The sequence below is a fragment of the Littorina saxatilis genome, linkage group LG8, assembly GCF_037325665.1.
Source record: "Littorina saxatilis isolate snail1 linkage group LG8, US_GU_Lsax_2.0, whole genome shotgun sequence".
Lineage (NCBI taxonomy): Eukaryota > Metazoa > Mollusca > Gastropoda > Littorinimorpha > Littorinidae > Littorina > Littorina saxatilis.
Window position 1 is genome coordinate 11,286,874 of NC_090252.1, and position 17,986 is coordinate 11,304,859.

The following is a 17,986-nucleotide window of genomic DNA, read 5'->3' on the forward strand; positions in this document are numbered from 1 at the left end:
AACTTTTTTATTTTTTTTATTTTTTAATTATATAATTGTGTGTCTATGCGTCCCAAGGACAGATTGTAAGAAAAGACTTAGCCTTAAATCTTAATCCTTGTTAAATAAAGTTCAATTCAATTCTCTCTCTCTCTCTCTCTCTCTCTCTCTCTCTCTCTCTCTCTCTCTCTCTCTCTCTCTCTCTCTCTCTCTCTCTCTCTCTCTCTCACTTTCTCTCTCTCTGTCTCTCTCTCTCTTCCCCCCCCTCATGGAACAAAGAGAATGAGACTTTTTTTGATTGGCTGTCTTTGTTTTATTATTAATCATAATTACAATAATATTTTGTGTGTGGATATTTTTTATCAAAGTGGCCATGTTTCTGAAAAGTAAAACAAAGTAATGAATGTAACTCAGATCAAAACAATCACAAGAAAGCAGAAAGACACACACACACACACACACACACACACACACACACACACACACACATCCACACACACACACACACACACACACACACACACACACACACACACACACACACACACACACACACACACCCCGAAAATAAATAGATAAATGCTCTTTGGTTACAAACTATATATAGCAGGCACAACGTTCTTTTGTTGAAAATCTGAAAACATTCGTTAAAGTAGGAAACATAAACAATCTCACTTAAACCCCATTATAAATGTGCATTAATTTGAAGCAAGCGTTATGCATCTTGCCCAAACACAGCCATATCTGTTAGCGAAAAACAGTAGTAATTCTAACTTCAAATCTCTATCATGCTGAGCCGTTCGTGTTTCAAACGCGAAGGAGATTAAAATCCAAGATTAAATTGAGAAAGATAATCCATGTAGGATATCTGGTGAATAAGCTGTTTGTCGTACAAACGAGAAACAGATTAAAGGTTGATATAAAACTCGATAACAGTAAGAGCAGAAATAGTCAAAAAAAACAGTACTGTTGCAGAGATATATCGACTTGAGGAGAGAGAGAGAGAGAGAGAGAGAGAGAGAGAGAGAGAGAGAGAGAGAGAGAGAGAGAGAGAGAGAGAGGGGGGGGAGAGAGAGAGAGAGAGGGAGAGAGAGAGGGAGAGAGAGAGAGAGATTGTGCCGTGGAACGATAAGGCAAAAAAAAAAAAAATAGGTGTGGTTGCGGTAACATAGCCAAACAAAATAGGGTAGGAAGGTAGGCAATCACTTTTTTTTTTAAAACTTTTTTTTCTAATGTGTACAAATTAAACCTACTTGACAGGGAAATAAGTGTGCGACTCGGGCGCTTTCGCTTTCATTGCGTTTTCTGCACTCGTTTTTTGTTTGTTTTGTTGACAAATGTAATAAAAAGTTATAGGGTCGGCTCCTAAAAATAGGGTAGGTCGGGTTACCGTAACCACACCTATTTTTTTTTTTTAGGCCTAAAGCATGATTGAAAGCCGATAATGTATGTTAGCATTGAAAACTTTTTTGTCGTTGCACCTTTCCATATTGTTAATTCATGCGCTGGATATGTCTTTAGGTTTAAGAGAAAGAGAGTGAGAGAGAGTGAGAGCGTGCGTGCGTTCGTTTGAGTATATGTTAGAGAGAAAGAGATAAAACCGGGTTATTGTCCATAAATACAAACACACGGCATGTATTACTGACCCCCCCCCCCCCTCCCCACACCCCGTTGAAATGAACCTTGTGTGTTTAATCAATAAAATGTCTTACGTCTTACGTCTTACGTCTCTCTCTCTCTCTCTCTCTCTCTCTCTCTCTCTCTCTCTCTCTCTCTCTCTCTCTCTCTCTCTCTCTCTCTCACTCTCTCTCTCTCCCTCTCTCTCTCTCTATCTCTCTCTCTCTCTCTTTATCTCTCTATCTGCCTCTGTGTGCCTGTCTCTCTCTCTCTCTCACTTTTTTTCTCTCCCTCTCTCTCTCTATCTCTCTCTCTCTCTCTCTCTCTCTCTCTCTCTCTCTCTCTCTCTCTCTCTATCTGCCTCTGTGTGCCTCTCTCACTTTCTCCCTCTCTCTCTCTTTTTCCACATGTGCTCACAGAATCGTTTTTGGACTTCCAACAGCGAGAAATGATCGCGATTGTACATGCTACATGCTTCGGTTTTCAGCAAACTTTGTACTTCGATTTCGACTTTTGGTAGTATGTGTTATGTTGCATTCCCCTTGGCTTCTATATGAGTTTGTTGCCTTAGTACAATAAACAGTTCTGAGTTCTCTCTCTCTCTCTCTCTCTCTCTCTCTCTCTCTCTCTCTCTCTCTCTCTCTCTCTCTCTCTCTCTCTCTCTCTCTCTCTCTCTCTCTCTCTCTCTCTCTCTCTCTCTCTCTTTCGACCCCTATGTCCATTCTTTATTTCCACTTTGTGCAAGGTCGTAGTGTTATTTCCACTGTTTCATTTTTCTTGAGAACACTTCTTCCAAATATTTTGGTAAAACCAAGTACTGTAAGTCCACTTGCTTCCGAGGCTACGTGTTGCTTATCTTTTATATATATATATATTTTTTATAGAAGGCTTTGCTTTTTAGACCATTCAGAACACAACGGGCAATGTGTATCAGTGATATCACTGTCCACCATTTATCCTTATCTCTCTCTCTTCACCCCCCCCCCCCCCCCCATTCTTCAACAGAAATAACACAACATAAGGTAGGCTACTTCGTACGTGTGTGTTAGTGTGTCCGAGAGAGATAGACAAGAAATATGAAGCTTCTCCACTATCTTGGTAGTATTATGACTTTTATTAAAATAAATAGTAACAAGAAGGCACCTACGCGGTTCATACTTAACACTAGAAACTTAATTATGATGAAAACAGTATTTGTAAAGTCATTTGAAGTCACATGATAACAATCACAAATGGTTTAGTAGAGCCGACCACAAAGTGCAGAGCTAAAATGTGTGTAAAAATGTGTGTGAAAATCAAGTCCGTTTGTCCACAGGGATCAATCAATCAATGAGGCTTCAATTAATGAGGCTTATATCGCGCATATTCCGTGGGTATAGTTCTAGGCGCTCTGCAGTGATGCCGTGTGAGATGAAATTTTATACGGCCAGTAGATTGCAGCCATTTCGGCGCATATTTACCTTTCACGGCCTATTATTCCAAGTCACACGGGTATAGGTAGACAATTATTAACTGTGCCTAAGCAATTTTGACAGGAAAGACCCTTTTGTCAATCGTGGGATCGTTAACGTACACACCCAATGTAGTGTACACGGGGGGAGGGTTCGGACACCGAAGAGAGTCTGCACACAAAGTTGACTCTGAAATAAATTTCCGCCGAACCTGGGATCGAACTCACGCTGACAGCGGCCAACTGAATACAAATCCAGCGCGCTACCAACTGAACTATATCCCCGCCCAGGGATGCTGGGCAGCAGTCAAATGGGGTCGCTCAATCTGCGCAAATCGAGTCTAATGGGGTCGCACGTCCCCATTTAACGGTAGCGTCCCCATTTCACTGCTGTACAGTGACAATCGTCCCCATTTGTCGGTAAAACCACAAACACACATTTTTTGTTTGTTTGTTTGCTTAACGCCCAGCCGACCACGAAGGGCCATATCAGGGCGGTGCTGCTTTGACATATAACGTGCGCCACACACAAGACAGAAGTCGCAGCACAGGCTTCGTGTCTCACCCAGTCACATTATTCTGACACCGGACCAACCAGTCCTAGCACTAACCCCACAATGCCAGACGCCAGGCGGAGCAGCCACTAGATTGCCAATTTTAAAGTCTTAGGTATGACCCGGCCGGGGTTCGAACCCACGACCTCCCGATCACGGGGCGGACGCCTTACCACTAGGCCAACCGTGCCGGTACAAACACACATACAGACACAGACGCAGACACAGACACACACACAGACAGACACACAGACACACACACACACACACACACACAGACACACACACACACACACACAGACACACACACACACACACACACACACTTACTAAATCTTACTAGCAGAATAAGGAAGATTCCTAGTTAGCATTAACATAAGAAGTAATATCATTACGTACTGGTTATTGGTCGACAGTAGAATCGTTGTCTACTGTTGGTATCGCTGTCTGATTGGCTCTTTCACGAGACCTGCACCTACTCAGCGTCACCCGCTTGTTTCGCGGCACTCCAGTTTTCAACTCGACGAATGCTGTTCGTACTTGCACGTGTTTTCATTGGATATGTGGATATCGTGTCAGTCCACCCCGCGTCTTGGCGAATTAGGATAAGGCCGTGCCTTATAAAAATACCCTGATATGATGCACCGCCCAAGTTACTTCCACCCAATTGTCGCGGCACTCCAGTCTGTATGACGACGAGTACGGTACTTTTCATTGGACCTGTGGAATTTACTTAAGACCAATCCCAGTAGCGATTTCGTAGAAGGCACACGTGATGCGATGCGCCGTCTACGTTGCTGTCATTGACAGCGATTCGGTGATAACCATCCAACCAAACGTGCACCTGTGATATGATACCATAGCCCATTGCACTGCGCAGGCCTAGCGTAAGGTCACTTGTTAATTTATTCATATCGCTCCTTTCCGGCTTGAAGGAAAGAAAGTGGTCGGCGGCACTTGTTGCTTGCAACTATTCTCTGTCCCGAGTCACTGCTGCCTGTATGCGAACACCACTGACCTTTGTTTTAGACATCCGGTGTATTATCCTCGACCCTTACCTGTAATAGTGCCTCTTAAAATGCTTTCATGGCATAATAAGTTTGACTTACAAAATTAGGGGGTGTACTTCGGAACTGAACTCTCACACTTTCTGCAAATGAGCTATATCATTACAGGTACTTTCAATTACTTGATAGTTCTCTCAGAAATATTTACTCTGCTGTCTGCGGTTAAACTGGTATTGACATTTTTGCAACAAAGTTTTTGTTCTGAAGTGCATTTTTCAAAATAATACGTCTACTTTGCCTTAAAATTGTGTATAGCTGCTGCCACTTTTGGGTACCTAGAAAGGTTGTTTCAGAGACTATTATATGCATGTGTCTGTCAAATGAAATCAAATTTGCCCGGGAGTACCGACTGTGCATTAAACTCCTTAACTTAGTAATGGAAGGGCGCTGGTTCTGAGCGACGCTTAGTTCTCGAGTTAGGTGTGACCACATGTCATTTATAACTTTCGTCTCCGTCGAAGATCTTTCGTATTTCAATCAGTGTCATTTCCCAGTTCTGTGTTCTTCGGTAATTTTGACTGATAACAAGTTGAGAAAACCAATGACATTTTATTTTTGCGAAGCAACATAATTATGAAAAGAAAAGTGAGCGTGCAGAGGTATGTTTGGGTCCTGCAAGACTTTATGACCAACGATTTCCCCCTTGGAAGAAAATGAAGAGGTCTGCTTTATGTCTGCTTTAAAGGTAGGGAGATTGTACAGCGCACACGGTAAATTGCAAGTCGTATTGGACAATAATGTTGTTATTCTTCTTTCTTCGAAGTACCGTAGATTTGTTCTTGGTCATATTTTCGAGCTGTGCATTGCTATATTATGGAGAGAAAAAAACCACGTTTGAACGCAAATTCGCAAAGAAATGTAGATCATTTGCTCCGGAACTGCAACGTCGATTTGCCAAAACAAAACATTCTGGCTCAATCTGCGGAAACAGGCTGGTAGTGTCATATTTTTTAAATGGGTTTGGAAGAACTGCCTATAAATTACATAGCGCTCCGGCTCTGTTCTTTTTTTCGTCACACCCAAAACCGTTATTTGTTTTGGGCGACGCAGCATTACAGATTTTTTTGTTCGATTTGGTTCCTCGTCTAAGATCCCAAGAACGCATAATAAGATCGACTTGAGAAATGTCCATGTCCATAATACATGATAAAGACGGAATCTTGTGCTCAGACTGGATGGAAGTTCACCACAAATTGGGAACATAGGCCTACTAACTAATATACAGTGATTGGTGGGATCTTCGATTTTTGATTCAACGCCACCCAGTGCCGCTTTGTTGGGGTAGAATTTCCGAGACTACTGCTGTATGTTCGCGCAATTAGACGACGTCACGATGTTTTTACGTTAATGACGTCATCCACTCATTTCGACCTTTTTTCTCGCGCGTGTGTGTGTGTGTGTGTGTATGTGTGTGTGTGTGTGTGTGTGTGTGTGTGTGTTTGTGTGGTGTAAGGGAGTGGGGTGTTTATGTGTGTGTGAGTGTGTGTTTGGATGATATGAGTGTGTGATTTGTGTGCGTGATTCATATGTGTGTGTGTGTGTGTGTGTGTGTGTGTGTGTGTGTGTGTGTGTGTGTGTGTGTGTGTGTGTGTGTGTGTGTGTGTGTGTGTGTGTGTGTGTGAACTTATTTCAAAATTGTCACACTTGCATGCTGTTGGCGATACAGTTATGGCCATCGATGTTTAATGATCAGCTCATTTTTAAAGTGTTTCTTTGTAAGTCTACTAAACATACAACTGGGTTGAAGTACCGGACATGTAAAGTTTTGTTTCGTCATAATTCAACGGTTGTTTTTAACGTTAACGTGGGTTTGTTGGCAGTTTATCAGTATTTTGATTTATTTCTGACGTAACTATTGCGGATGTGTTTTTAAGTGTTCTGTGTATGTGTATGTGCACTCATCAGCAGCAGCTTCCCTTCAAAAAGGTTCTTGATGATTGCGAACTTTTACCTCAGATTACATGTTTTTTTGTGATGTAGCTAATAAAAACGGAAACAATTGTCTTATTAACATTAACCAATTCAGTCTGTAATTAATGAAGTATTTGTAACAGTCTATGTTTTGTTGTGCCTGTGAGTGAATGCTTCAAAATCAGTATCCACCTTACTGATCTTTTGTTTATGTGTTTGATGTAAGTGAACCACTACGTTCGAATACATTGTCGTTACCCCATCATCGTCTGAAATTACTGAAGCATTTGTTACATTCTTTATATAGGTGTATAATATGTATTATGTCTGAGTGAATGTTTGAGAATCAGTGTTTACCCATTTTTGTTTCTTTTTTTGTGACTGCTGCAAGAGTACGATTCCGTTCAAATAAAATAAGAATTGCGTGAAGTTAAAATGTGTTTGTGCTGCTCTTTTTCGTAAGGACCCAAGGTAAATGTCACCCATGGCTTTGTGTGTTGCATGGCCTTTCTTCCTTCCTTTTTGAAAAAATAAAAATATCGCCTTGTTCTTGAACTCTGTCTGTTCTCCGCACTAACTAAGTTACGTGATGATAGGAAGATGTTCTGAGTTCACCAGTGTCGCACACACACACGAACACGAACACACACACACACACACACACACGCACGCACACATACATACACACTCTCTCTTTCCCCCCTCTCTCTCTCTCTCTCTCTCTCTCTCTCTCTTGCTCTCTCTCAGTCTCTCTTTCTTTGTCTCTAATTCTTTATCTTTGTATATGTTTTGTTAAAAGTGACATCTATCTCTCTCTCTCTCTCTCCCTCTCTCTCTCTCTCTCTCTTTCTCTCGCCACTCTTGTCTGTGACATAACGTTTTGAGGTTTTGTCGATAGTGTCTGTCATTCTTTGATGATATCAAATCACGGCAGTCAGGTTCGGAGTAGGAGAATGACAGTGAGTAGACCAGGATAATAATAATCCATCAGACTTAAACGGTGTGTCTTTAACACGATCCCTTGCAGCCAGAAATGGCTGTTTACGGCATGAACGATCTCCGATTTGATAAGCCCTAATATCTCAGAAGAAAACCTGACACACACACACACACACACACACACACACACACACACACACACACACACACACACACACAGACACACAGACACACGCACACACACACACTGAAGCCCGGATAATGTCATACATCTTGTGCATACTATGCAACATATTCAGATATGTAAATCAAATGCCCCAATAATTCACACGCACAAATAACACTGACCAAGCAAACTGTCAGTTCTCAAACGAAACGTTTTGATTGACTTATTTGTGATGAAGCTACACGATGCTTGAGTATTTGATAATTTTGTTTTACACAAGAAATGAAAACAAAATGAACAAAAAACATACATTTTGAGGTAAAAATTTGCAATCATCAAGAACCCTTTTTGAGGGAAGCTGCTGCTGATGAGAGCACACACACACATACACAGAACACTTGAAAACACATCCGCAAACGTTACGTCAGAATGAAATCAACATATCAATAAACTGCCAACATACCACGTTAATGATCAATAAAAAAACCACCCGTTGAATTATGACGAAACAAAACGTTACATTTACGGTACTTCAACCCAGTTGTATGTTAAGTAGATATACATACAAAGAAACACTTTAATAACGAGCTGATCTTTAAACATTGATGGCAACATTGATGGCCATTACTGCATCGCGGGGACAGTGTCTAAAACACGCGGGGACACGCGGGGACACGCGGGGACAGTTTTACAGCACGCGGGGACGGTTAAATAGCCCACGGGGACGTTATTTTATAACATTCTGACCACAAAAAAAAATATTAAGTAAAAAAAAAAAAGTTTTTTTTTTTTTAAATACATAAAGGTAAGTCAGAATGTTATTATATAACGTCCCGGCGTGCTAATTCACCGTCCCCGTGTGTCCCCGTGTGTCCCCGCGTGTCCCCGCGTGTCCCCGCGTGTCCCCGCGTGTCCCCGCGTGTTTTAGACACTGTCTGAAACACGCGGGGACACGCGGGGACACGCGAGGACAGTTTAACTGCACGCGGGGACGGTTAAATAGCACGCGGGGACGTTATTTTATAACATTCTGACCAAAAAAAAAAAAAAAAAAAAAAAAAAAAATATAAAGTAAAAAAAAAAAATTTTTTTTTTTTTAGAAATACATAAAGGATAGTCAGAATGTTATTATATAACGTCCTGGCGTGCTAATTCACCGTCCCCGTGTGTCCCCGTGTGTCCCCGCGTGTCCCCGCGTGTCCCCGCGTGTTTCAGACACTGTCTAAAACACGCGGGGACACGCGGGGACACGCGGGGACACGCGGGGACACGCGAGGACAGTTTTACTGCACGCGGGGACGGTTAAATAGCACGCGGGGACGTTATTTTATAACATTCTGACCAAAAAAAAAAAAAAAAAAAAAAAAAAATTAGGTAAAAAAAAAAATTTTTTTTTTTTTTTAGAAATACATAAAGGATAGTCAGAATGTTATTATATAACGTCCCGGCGTGCTAATTCACCGTCCCCGTGTGTCCCCGTGTGTCCCCGCGTGTCCCCGCGTGTCCCCGCGTGTCCCCGCGTCTTTTAGACAGTGTCTAAAACACGCGGGGACACGCGGGGACACGCGGGGACACGCGAGGACAGTTTTACTGCACGCGGGGACGGTTAAATAGCACGCGGGGACGTTATTTTATAACATTCTGACCAAAAAAAAAAAAAAAAAAAAAAAAAAAAAAATATTAAGTAAAAAAAAAATTTTTTTTTTTTTTAGAAATACATAAAGGATAGTCAGAATGTTATTATATAACGTCCCGGCGTGCTAATTCACCGTCCCCGTGTGTCCCCGTGTGTCCCCGCGTGTCCCCGCGTGTCCCCGCGTGTCCCCGCGTGTCCCCGCGTGTTTTAGACAGTGTCTAAAACACGCGGGGACACGCGGGGACACGCGGGGACACGCGGGGACACGCGGGGACACGCGGGGACACGCGGGGACACGCGAGGACACGCGAGGACAGTTTTACTGCACGCGGGGACGGTTAAATAGCACGCGGGGACGTTATTTTATAACATTCTGACCAAAAAAAAAAAAAAAAAAAAAAAAAAAAAATATAAAGTAAAAAAAAAAAATTTTTTTTTTTTTTAGAAATACATAAAGGATAGTCAGAATGTTATTATATAACGTCCCGGCGTGCTAATTCACCGTCCCCGTGTGTCCCCGTGTGTCCCCGCGTGTCCCCGCGTGTCCCCGCGTGTCCCCGCGTGTTTTAGACAGTGTCTAAAACACGCGGGGACACGCGGGGACACGCGGGGACACGCGGGGACACGCGAGGACAGTTTTACTGCACGCGGGGACGGTTAAATAGCACGCGGGGACGTTATTTTATAACATTCTGACCAAAAAAAAAAAAAAAATAAAAAAAAAATATTAGGTAAAAAAAAAATTTTTTTTTTTTTTTAGAAATACATAAAGGATAGTCAGAATGTTATTATATAACGTCCCGGCGTGCTAATTCACCGTCCCCGTGTGTCCCCGTGTGTCCCCGCGTGTCCCCGCGTGTCCCCGCGTGTCCCCGCGTCTTTTAGACAGTGTCTAAAACACGCGGGGACACGCGGGGACACGCGGGGACACGCGGGGACACGCGAGGACAGTTTTACTGCACGCGGGGACGGTTAAATAGCACGCGGGGACGTTATTTTATAACATTCTGACCAAAAAAAAAAAAAAAAAAAAAAAAAAAAAAAATATTAAGTAAAAAAAAAATTTTTTTTTTTTAGAAATACATAAAGGATAGTCAGAATGTTATTATATAACGTCCTGGCGTGCTAATTCACCGTCCCTGTGTGTCCTCGTGTGTCCCCGCGTGTCCCCGCGTGTCCCCGCGTGTCCCCGCGTGTTTTAGACAGTGTCTATTTATTTAGAAATACATAAAGGATAGTCAGAATGTTATTATATAACGTCCCGGCGTGCTAATTCACCGTCCCCGTGTGTCCCCGTGTGCCCCCGCGTGTCCCCGCGTGTCCCCGCGTGTCCCCGCGTCTTTTAGACAGTGTCTAAAACACGCGGGGACACGCGGGGACACGCGGGGACACGCGGGGACACGCGAGGACAGTTTTACTGCACGCGGGGACGGTTAAATAGCACGCGGGGACGTTATTTTATAACATTCTGACCAAAAAAAAAAAAAAAAAAAAAAAAAAAAATATTAAGTAAAAAAAAAAATTTTTTTTTTTTTTAGAAATACATAAAGGATAGTCAGAATGTTATTATATAACGTCCTGGCGTGCTAATTCACCGTCCCCGTGTGTCCTCGTGTGTCCCCGCGTGTCCCCGCGTGTCCCCGCGTGTCCCCGCGTGTTTAGACAGTGTCTAAAACACGCGGGGACACGCGGGGACACGCGGGGACACGCGGGGACACGCAGGGACACGCGAGGACAGTTTTACTGCACGCGGGGACGGTTAAATAGCACGCGGGGACGTTATTTTATAACATTCTGACCAAAAAAAAAAAAAAAAAAAAAAAAAAATATTAAGTAAAAAAAAAACTTTTTTTTTTTTTTTAGAAATACATAAAGGATAGTCAGAGTGTTATTATATAACGTCCCGGCGTGCTAATTCACCGTCCCCGTGTGTCCCCGTGTGTCCCCGTGTGTCCCCGTGTGTCCCCGCGTGTTTTAGACACTGTCTAAAACACGCGGGGACACGCTGGGACACGCGAGGACACGCGGGGACACGCGAGGACAGTTTTACTGCACGCGGGGACGGTTAAATAGCACGCGGGGACGTTATTTTATAACATTCTGACCAAAAAAAAAAAAAAAAAAAAAAAAAATATTAAGTAAAAAAAAAAATTTTTTTTTTTTTAGAAATACATAAAGGATAGTCAGAATGTTATTATATAACGTCCCGGCGTGCTAATTCACCGTCCCCGTGTGTCCCCGTGTGTCCCCGCGTGTCCCCGCGTGTCCCCGCGTGTCCCCGCGTGTTTTAGACAGTGTCTAAAACACGCGGGGACACGCGGGGACACGCGGGGACACGCGAGGACAGTTTTACTGCACGCGGGGACGGTTAAATAGCACGCGGGGACGTTATTTTATAACATTCTGACCCAAAAAAAAAAAAAAAAAAAAAAAAAAAAATATTAAGTAAAAAAAAAAAAGTTTTTTTTTTTTTTAGAAATACATAAAGGATAGTCAGAATGTTATTATATAACGTCCCGGCGTGCTAATTCACCGTCCCCGTGTGTCCCCGTGTGTCCCCGCGTGTCCCCGCGTGTCCCCGCGTGTCCCCGCGTGTCCCCGCGTGTCCCCGCGTGCCCCCGCGTGTTTTAGACACACTAATAAACAGGGATACCTTTCTTTTACATTTGTTTTAATACATTGTTTGAATTCGCTTATTCTCATAACAGCAACAGTATCATTTGCAATATTAAACATGTTAAATGTTTGACTCAAATCACTGAAATCTTTAACCATTATTTCTCCAAAGTGCAAATATGAAGAAATGCTGTATAAAAATGCGTTTCGAGCTTCCACAGAACCAATATAACACGATTTTGCTTCAAACATAATTCTTCTCGTAAACGATGTAGCATCCGCCCAACCACCAACCCCCGCCCCTCCTTAAAACAAGTGTATTACTTTTTTTTTTTCTCTTTTTTTTTTTTAACCTCAGTTGCATGCAGGTTTGCTACTACAATTATTTTTTTGCCTTATTTTTTTTTTTGTGTGTTTATTTTTTTTGTGTGTGTGGCTTGGAGCAAACCTTCTTCATATGTCTTTTCTTTTCTCTGTCAAATGTGTACATTTTTAAACCAATAAACCTTATCAGTAAACTAATATGTTTAAATAAATAAATACATAAAAGTAATCATAACATAAATTTATTCCTAATTCCAAGCGTATTACTTAATATTGTTGTAAATTGAACATACCTAAAGCACAACCTCGACAGTTGCCATTCATTCTTCCAGGCGCACATGTACCAGCACAGGCCATGGACAAGAAGAGTCAGTAGGACGAGCACGGTAAGAATAGCGGTCATGATCCCTGTCGGGCACTCTGGAACTGAATGCACCATGAACATGAACCTCACTGCTTTGTTTTTAACCCCCGAACGAAAAAAGACGAAGACAGGAAGGCAGACAGACAGAGAGACACGCATACACGCATTGACGCACACACACACACCTAAAGTGTGGATGGTTACCTAAGAGGCGGCACTGGGTGCAGTGCCTTTCTAGTGCACTTGCACTACAACAGCACTGGGTGCAGTACTCGGTCCGGCATCGAAGAATTTTGCTCTAAAAAATGCACAAAATTTGACCTATTTCGTCGCCTATAGAGGACGGAAAGAGTGTCATTTTGAACATTGTTATGACATTCTTTCCGTCAAAAAAAGTCAATTTAACGGTGTTAAATGAAGCGACCATCCACAGAGGACGGAAAGAATGTCATTTTGAACATTGTTATGACATTCTTTCCGTCAAAAAAGTCAATTTAACGGTGTTAAATAAAGCGACCATCCACACAATTAGGTTGCCATCCAGAGTTTAGGTTGCCATCCACGTGTGGATGGTTGCCTTATGGTGATTTAGGCAACCAAACCTGTGGAAAAATGGGTACACACACACACACACACACACACACACACACACACACACACATACACACACACACACACACACACATACACACACACACACACACACACACACACACACACACACACACACACACACATGCATACACCGTTTTGATTCATGTTTACAAAGAATGTAGCGGATACAAAAATGTGTAAAAAAAACAACAACCACAAAACAAGAAACATAAAATTATTTAAACATTTAAGAACTTTGACCTGATCTTACATGTCTCAAAGTGGTTTATTGTTGGTACAGTCGAGCCTGTCCATAACGAACACTCAAGGGACCAACCCAAAGTGGTCGTCAAAGACAGTGATCTCTATGAAAAGATGAATTATATAGAAAATAACTAGCCAGGCATCCTTTGGGCTGGTCGTAGCGGGAAGGTGGTCGTTATTGATAGGGCAGGTTGTACTGTATTAAGGGATAAGGGATGTTTTATGTATGTTTTATTACGGACACAAAAGCTCAGCAATGCAATTTCTCTTTTAGAGATTAATAAAGTTATTGTATTGTATTGTATTGTTTTGTATTGTAAGGGATACGATTCATATAATCCTGTGAGGTTATCCTCAGGGACATTCGGGCTGTTTTCTCCCTGTGGAAAGCGAGCTGCCATACAGTGTACGGCGCTACCCATTTTTTTTTTCCTGCATGCGTGTATTCATGTTTCCAAGCCCTGAGACTTTCGCTGTGAACTTGGGTTCTTTATCGTGCGCATGCGTGCACACGGGGATGTTCGGACACCAATGAGAGTCTGCACAAAGTTGACTCTGGGAAATAAATCCCTCGCCGAACGTGGGGTTCGAACCCACGCCGATAGCCACAACTGGTTTAGAAGCCAGCGCCGCTACCGACTGAGCTATTTCCCCGCCATTTACACGTGAATGAAACGTGTGTGTCAGCTAAACATGAGACGGTCTGCACTGATTCCAAATGTATTGTATGTGGCTTACCTGCGGACGCCACTCCTTCTTGAGGAGGTTGTACACTTGATGTCCCGCTAACTTCTGTATTTTTCTCTGCATAATAACACGCGTATACATACATGCACTCACACACATATATATATATGTTTCATGTATGTGTTAGAAAATCCATTTAAATACTAGCTATATAACAAAAACAATCAGTACACAAATCAGCTAAGCATAAACAGATATAGTAAATACAAATTCATATGCGTTTGTTGTTGATGCTTTAAACAGTTACTGTTTTTCTATAAATTAAAACAAACAAACAAAAAGACGTTCTTTATTATTTGTAATATCCCCCCCTCCCCTGCCTCCTCCTCTTCCTCCTCCTCCTTTTTATCCGATTGTTTATGTGTGCTTCTTCTTTTCTTTAAAGAACAATTATTGCAGCGATGTATTGCGCACTTCCATAGATATCCAGGACTACCACGAAGGTATTTACAGAATAAACAAATACACACTACTGGGTAAATTAACTTATCTAGTGTGGTATTACCGTTCACGATGAGTTCACACGTCTCGAATGTTGCTCCGTTTGGTGGGACAATATGACACGAGTAGACGCCAGCAAAGTTAGCTGTGGTGGATGGAATCTCAACAGTCAGCCGATCTGTGACTTCATAGTTAAACGTGTACCCTTCTGACACAAGGCATTCGGGTTTCGTGGCAAGCTTCGCCCAGGAGCATTGGATCACATCCCTTTCTGTAAAGTGGAATTATAAACACAAAAGGTTTAATACACTCCTGCATGTCTTCTTCTTGTTCTGCGTTCCCTTCGCGATGCTACACTGATAGGGTTGTTGATGTGATGAGGTCTGCATATCAAGTGAATAACAAAAACAAAACAATTGTTGATGATGTTAAATGTCCTCGTCATGTATTGTACCATTTCATTATGGCATTAAACTATCTTTAAACCAGCAAACACAACGAACCAAAAAAAACAATCTAAGTGTTTTTATATCAGTGCATCGTTTCTCTGATCAGCTAGTTTTGTGTAACAACACTAATCACTTTCAGCGTCACACAAGAAGAGCTGCTTCCTAAACTACATTTTTCGTTAAATGTGCGTTTAAGATCACAGAGTAACATTCAAGTCATGTAGAGAGGGTACCCGTACAGCGCATGCAGATACTTTAAATTTGGCATCGTTATTTCCCTTGGAACTTAGTTTGTTCATGTAACGGGCACCTCATTATAATAACCATTACCCTCAATGCAAAACATTATTTACCTTCTTTATCTTTCTTATTTGTAGTCGGGACCATGACCACGCTGATGGCTGTCTTATTGGCTGCGATGTCTTTGTGGAAATAACATGTGACATTTGAAGCTTGTTCAACATAGCTTGTCCCAGCAACACAGGTGATTGGATTGTGGGCGTATACATTGTCCAATTGGATCAGGAACGATTGCAGAAAGATAAAGAGTCTCCCTTTTTGAATCAGGACCATAGCTACCCTGCACAAAAACATAATACATGTATCATTGTCAAAAAATACAAATGCAGAGCATATAAACTGGTACGGTTCAAAATAAAGACATAAAAGCTCGTTCTTATCATCATCATCATCATCATCATCATCATCATCATCATCATCATCATCATCATCATCATCATCATCATCATCATCATCATCATCATCATCATCATCATCATCATCATCATCATCATCATCATCATCATCATCATCAACAGCAGCAGCAGCAGCAGCAGCCGCAGCAGCAACAGCAGCAGCAGCAGCAGCAGCAGCAGCGTCGTCGTCGTCGTCGTAATCATCATCATCATCATCATCATCATCATCATCATCATCATCATCATCATCATCATCATCATCATCATCATCATCATCATCATCATCATCATCATCATCATCGTGGTCGTCGTCGTGGTCGTCGTCGTGGTCGTGGTCGTGGTCGTGGTCGTGGTCGTGGTCGTCGTGGTCGTCGTGGTCGTCGTGGTCGTGGTCGTGGTCGTGGTAGTCATCATCATCATCATCATCATCATCATCATCATCATCATCATCATCATCATCATCATCATCATCATCATCATCATCATCATCATCATCATCATCATCATCATCATCATCATCATCATCGTAATCTTCATCATCATCATCGTCGTCGTCGTCGTCATCATCATCATCATCATCATCATCACCATCATCATCATCATCATCATCATCATCATCATCATCATCATCATCATCATCATCATCATCATCATCATCAATCATCATCAATCATCATCAATCATCATCAATCATCATCAATCATCATCATCAATCATCAATCATCAATCATCATCATCATCATCATCATCATCATCATCATCATCATCATCATCATCATCATCATCATCATCATCATCATCATCATCATCATCATCATCATCATCATCGTCATCATCATCATCATCGTCGTCATCATCGTCATCATCGTGGTCAGCAGCAGCGTCGTCGTAATCATCATAATTATCATCATCATCATCATCGTCGTCATCGTTATCATCATCATCATCATCATCATCATCATCATCATCATCATCATCATCATCATCATCATCATCATCATCGTCGTCGTCGTCGTCGTCATCATCATCATCGTCATCATCATCATCATCTTCATAATTTATCATCATGTATCATCATGTATCATTATTTATCATCATCAACATCATCATTATCGTCGTCGTCATCATCATAATTATCGTCGTCGTCTGCGCCGCCGCATCCACTTGTATTAAGTTTCTGCTCCGATCTGCCTTTTTATATTTAGTCAAGTTTTGACTAAATATTTTAACATCGAGGGGGAATCGAAACGAGGGTCGTGGTGTATGTGCGTCTGTCTGTCTGTGTGTGTGTGTGTGTGTGTAGAGCGATTCAGACTAAACTACTGGACCGATCTTTATGAAATTTGACATGAGAGTTCCTGGGTATGAAATCCCCGAACGTTTTTTTCATTTTTTGGATAAATGTCTTTGATGACGTCATATCCGGCTTTTCGTGAAAGTTGAGGCGGCACTGTCACGCCCTCATTTTTCAACCAAATTGGTTGAAATTTTGGTCAAGTAATCTTCGACGAAGCCCGGGGTTCGGTATTGCATTTCAGCTTGGTGGCTTAAAAATTAATTAATGACTTTGGTCATTAAAAATCTGAAAATTGTAAAAAAAAATAAAAATTTTCAAAACGATCCAAATTTACGTTTATCTTATTCTCCATCATTTGCTGATTCCAAAAACATATAAATATGTTATATTCGGATTAAAAACAAGCTCTGAAAATTAAATATATAAAAATTATTATCAAAATTAAATTGTCCAAATCAATTTAAAAACACTTTCATCTTATTCCTTGTCGGTTCCTGATTCCAAAAACATATAGATATGATATGTTTGGATTAAAAACACGCTCAGAAAGTTAAAACAAAGAGAGGTACAGAAAAGCGTGCTATCCTTCTTAGCGCAACTGCTACCCCGCTCTTCTTGTCAATTTCACTGCCTTTGCCATGAGCGGTGGACTGACGATGCTACGAGTCTACGGTCTTGCTGAAAAATGGCATTGCGTTCAGTTTCATTCTGTGAGTTCGACAGCTACTTGACTAAATATTGTATTTTCGCCTTACGCGACTTGTTTATATTTAGTCAAGTTTTGACTAAATATTTTAACATCGAGGGGGAATCGAAACGAGGGTCGTGGTGTATGTGCGTCTGTCTGTCTGTCTGTGTGTGTGTGTAGAGCGATTC

The 17,986-nt window shown here is 41.7% G+C and overlaps 1 protein-coding gene across 3 annotated transcripts in view; it reads right to left on the bottom strand.

The window, feature by feature from the left end:
* The window catches only part of LOC138972772 (uncharacterized), a 35,312-nt gene that overhangs the window by 15,177 nt on the left and 2,149 nt on the right, over positions 1–17,986 (bottom strand). For 2 of the 3 annotated variants that reach the window (XM_070345446.1, XM_070345447.1), the window contains exons 2-5: positions 15,472–15,698; positions 14,734–14,940; positions 14,220–14,285; positions 12,553–12,685 (exon numbers count right to left, since the gene is read on the bottom strand). In XM_070345446.1, the coding sequence (XP_070201547.1) occupies positions 12,553–12,685; positions 14,220–14,285; positions 14,734–14,940; positions 15,472–15,691 (626 nt within the window). In that variant the 5' untranslated portion in view covers positions 15,692–15,698. The remainder of the gene's footprint in view (positions 1–12,552; positions 12,686–14,219; positions 14,286–14,733; positions 14,941–15,471; positions 15,699–17,986) is intronic. The other variant, XM_070345448.1, reaches the window with a different exon arrangement.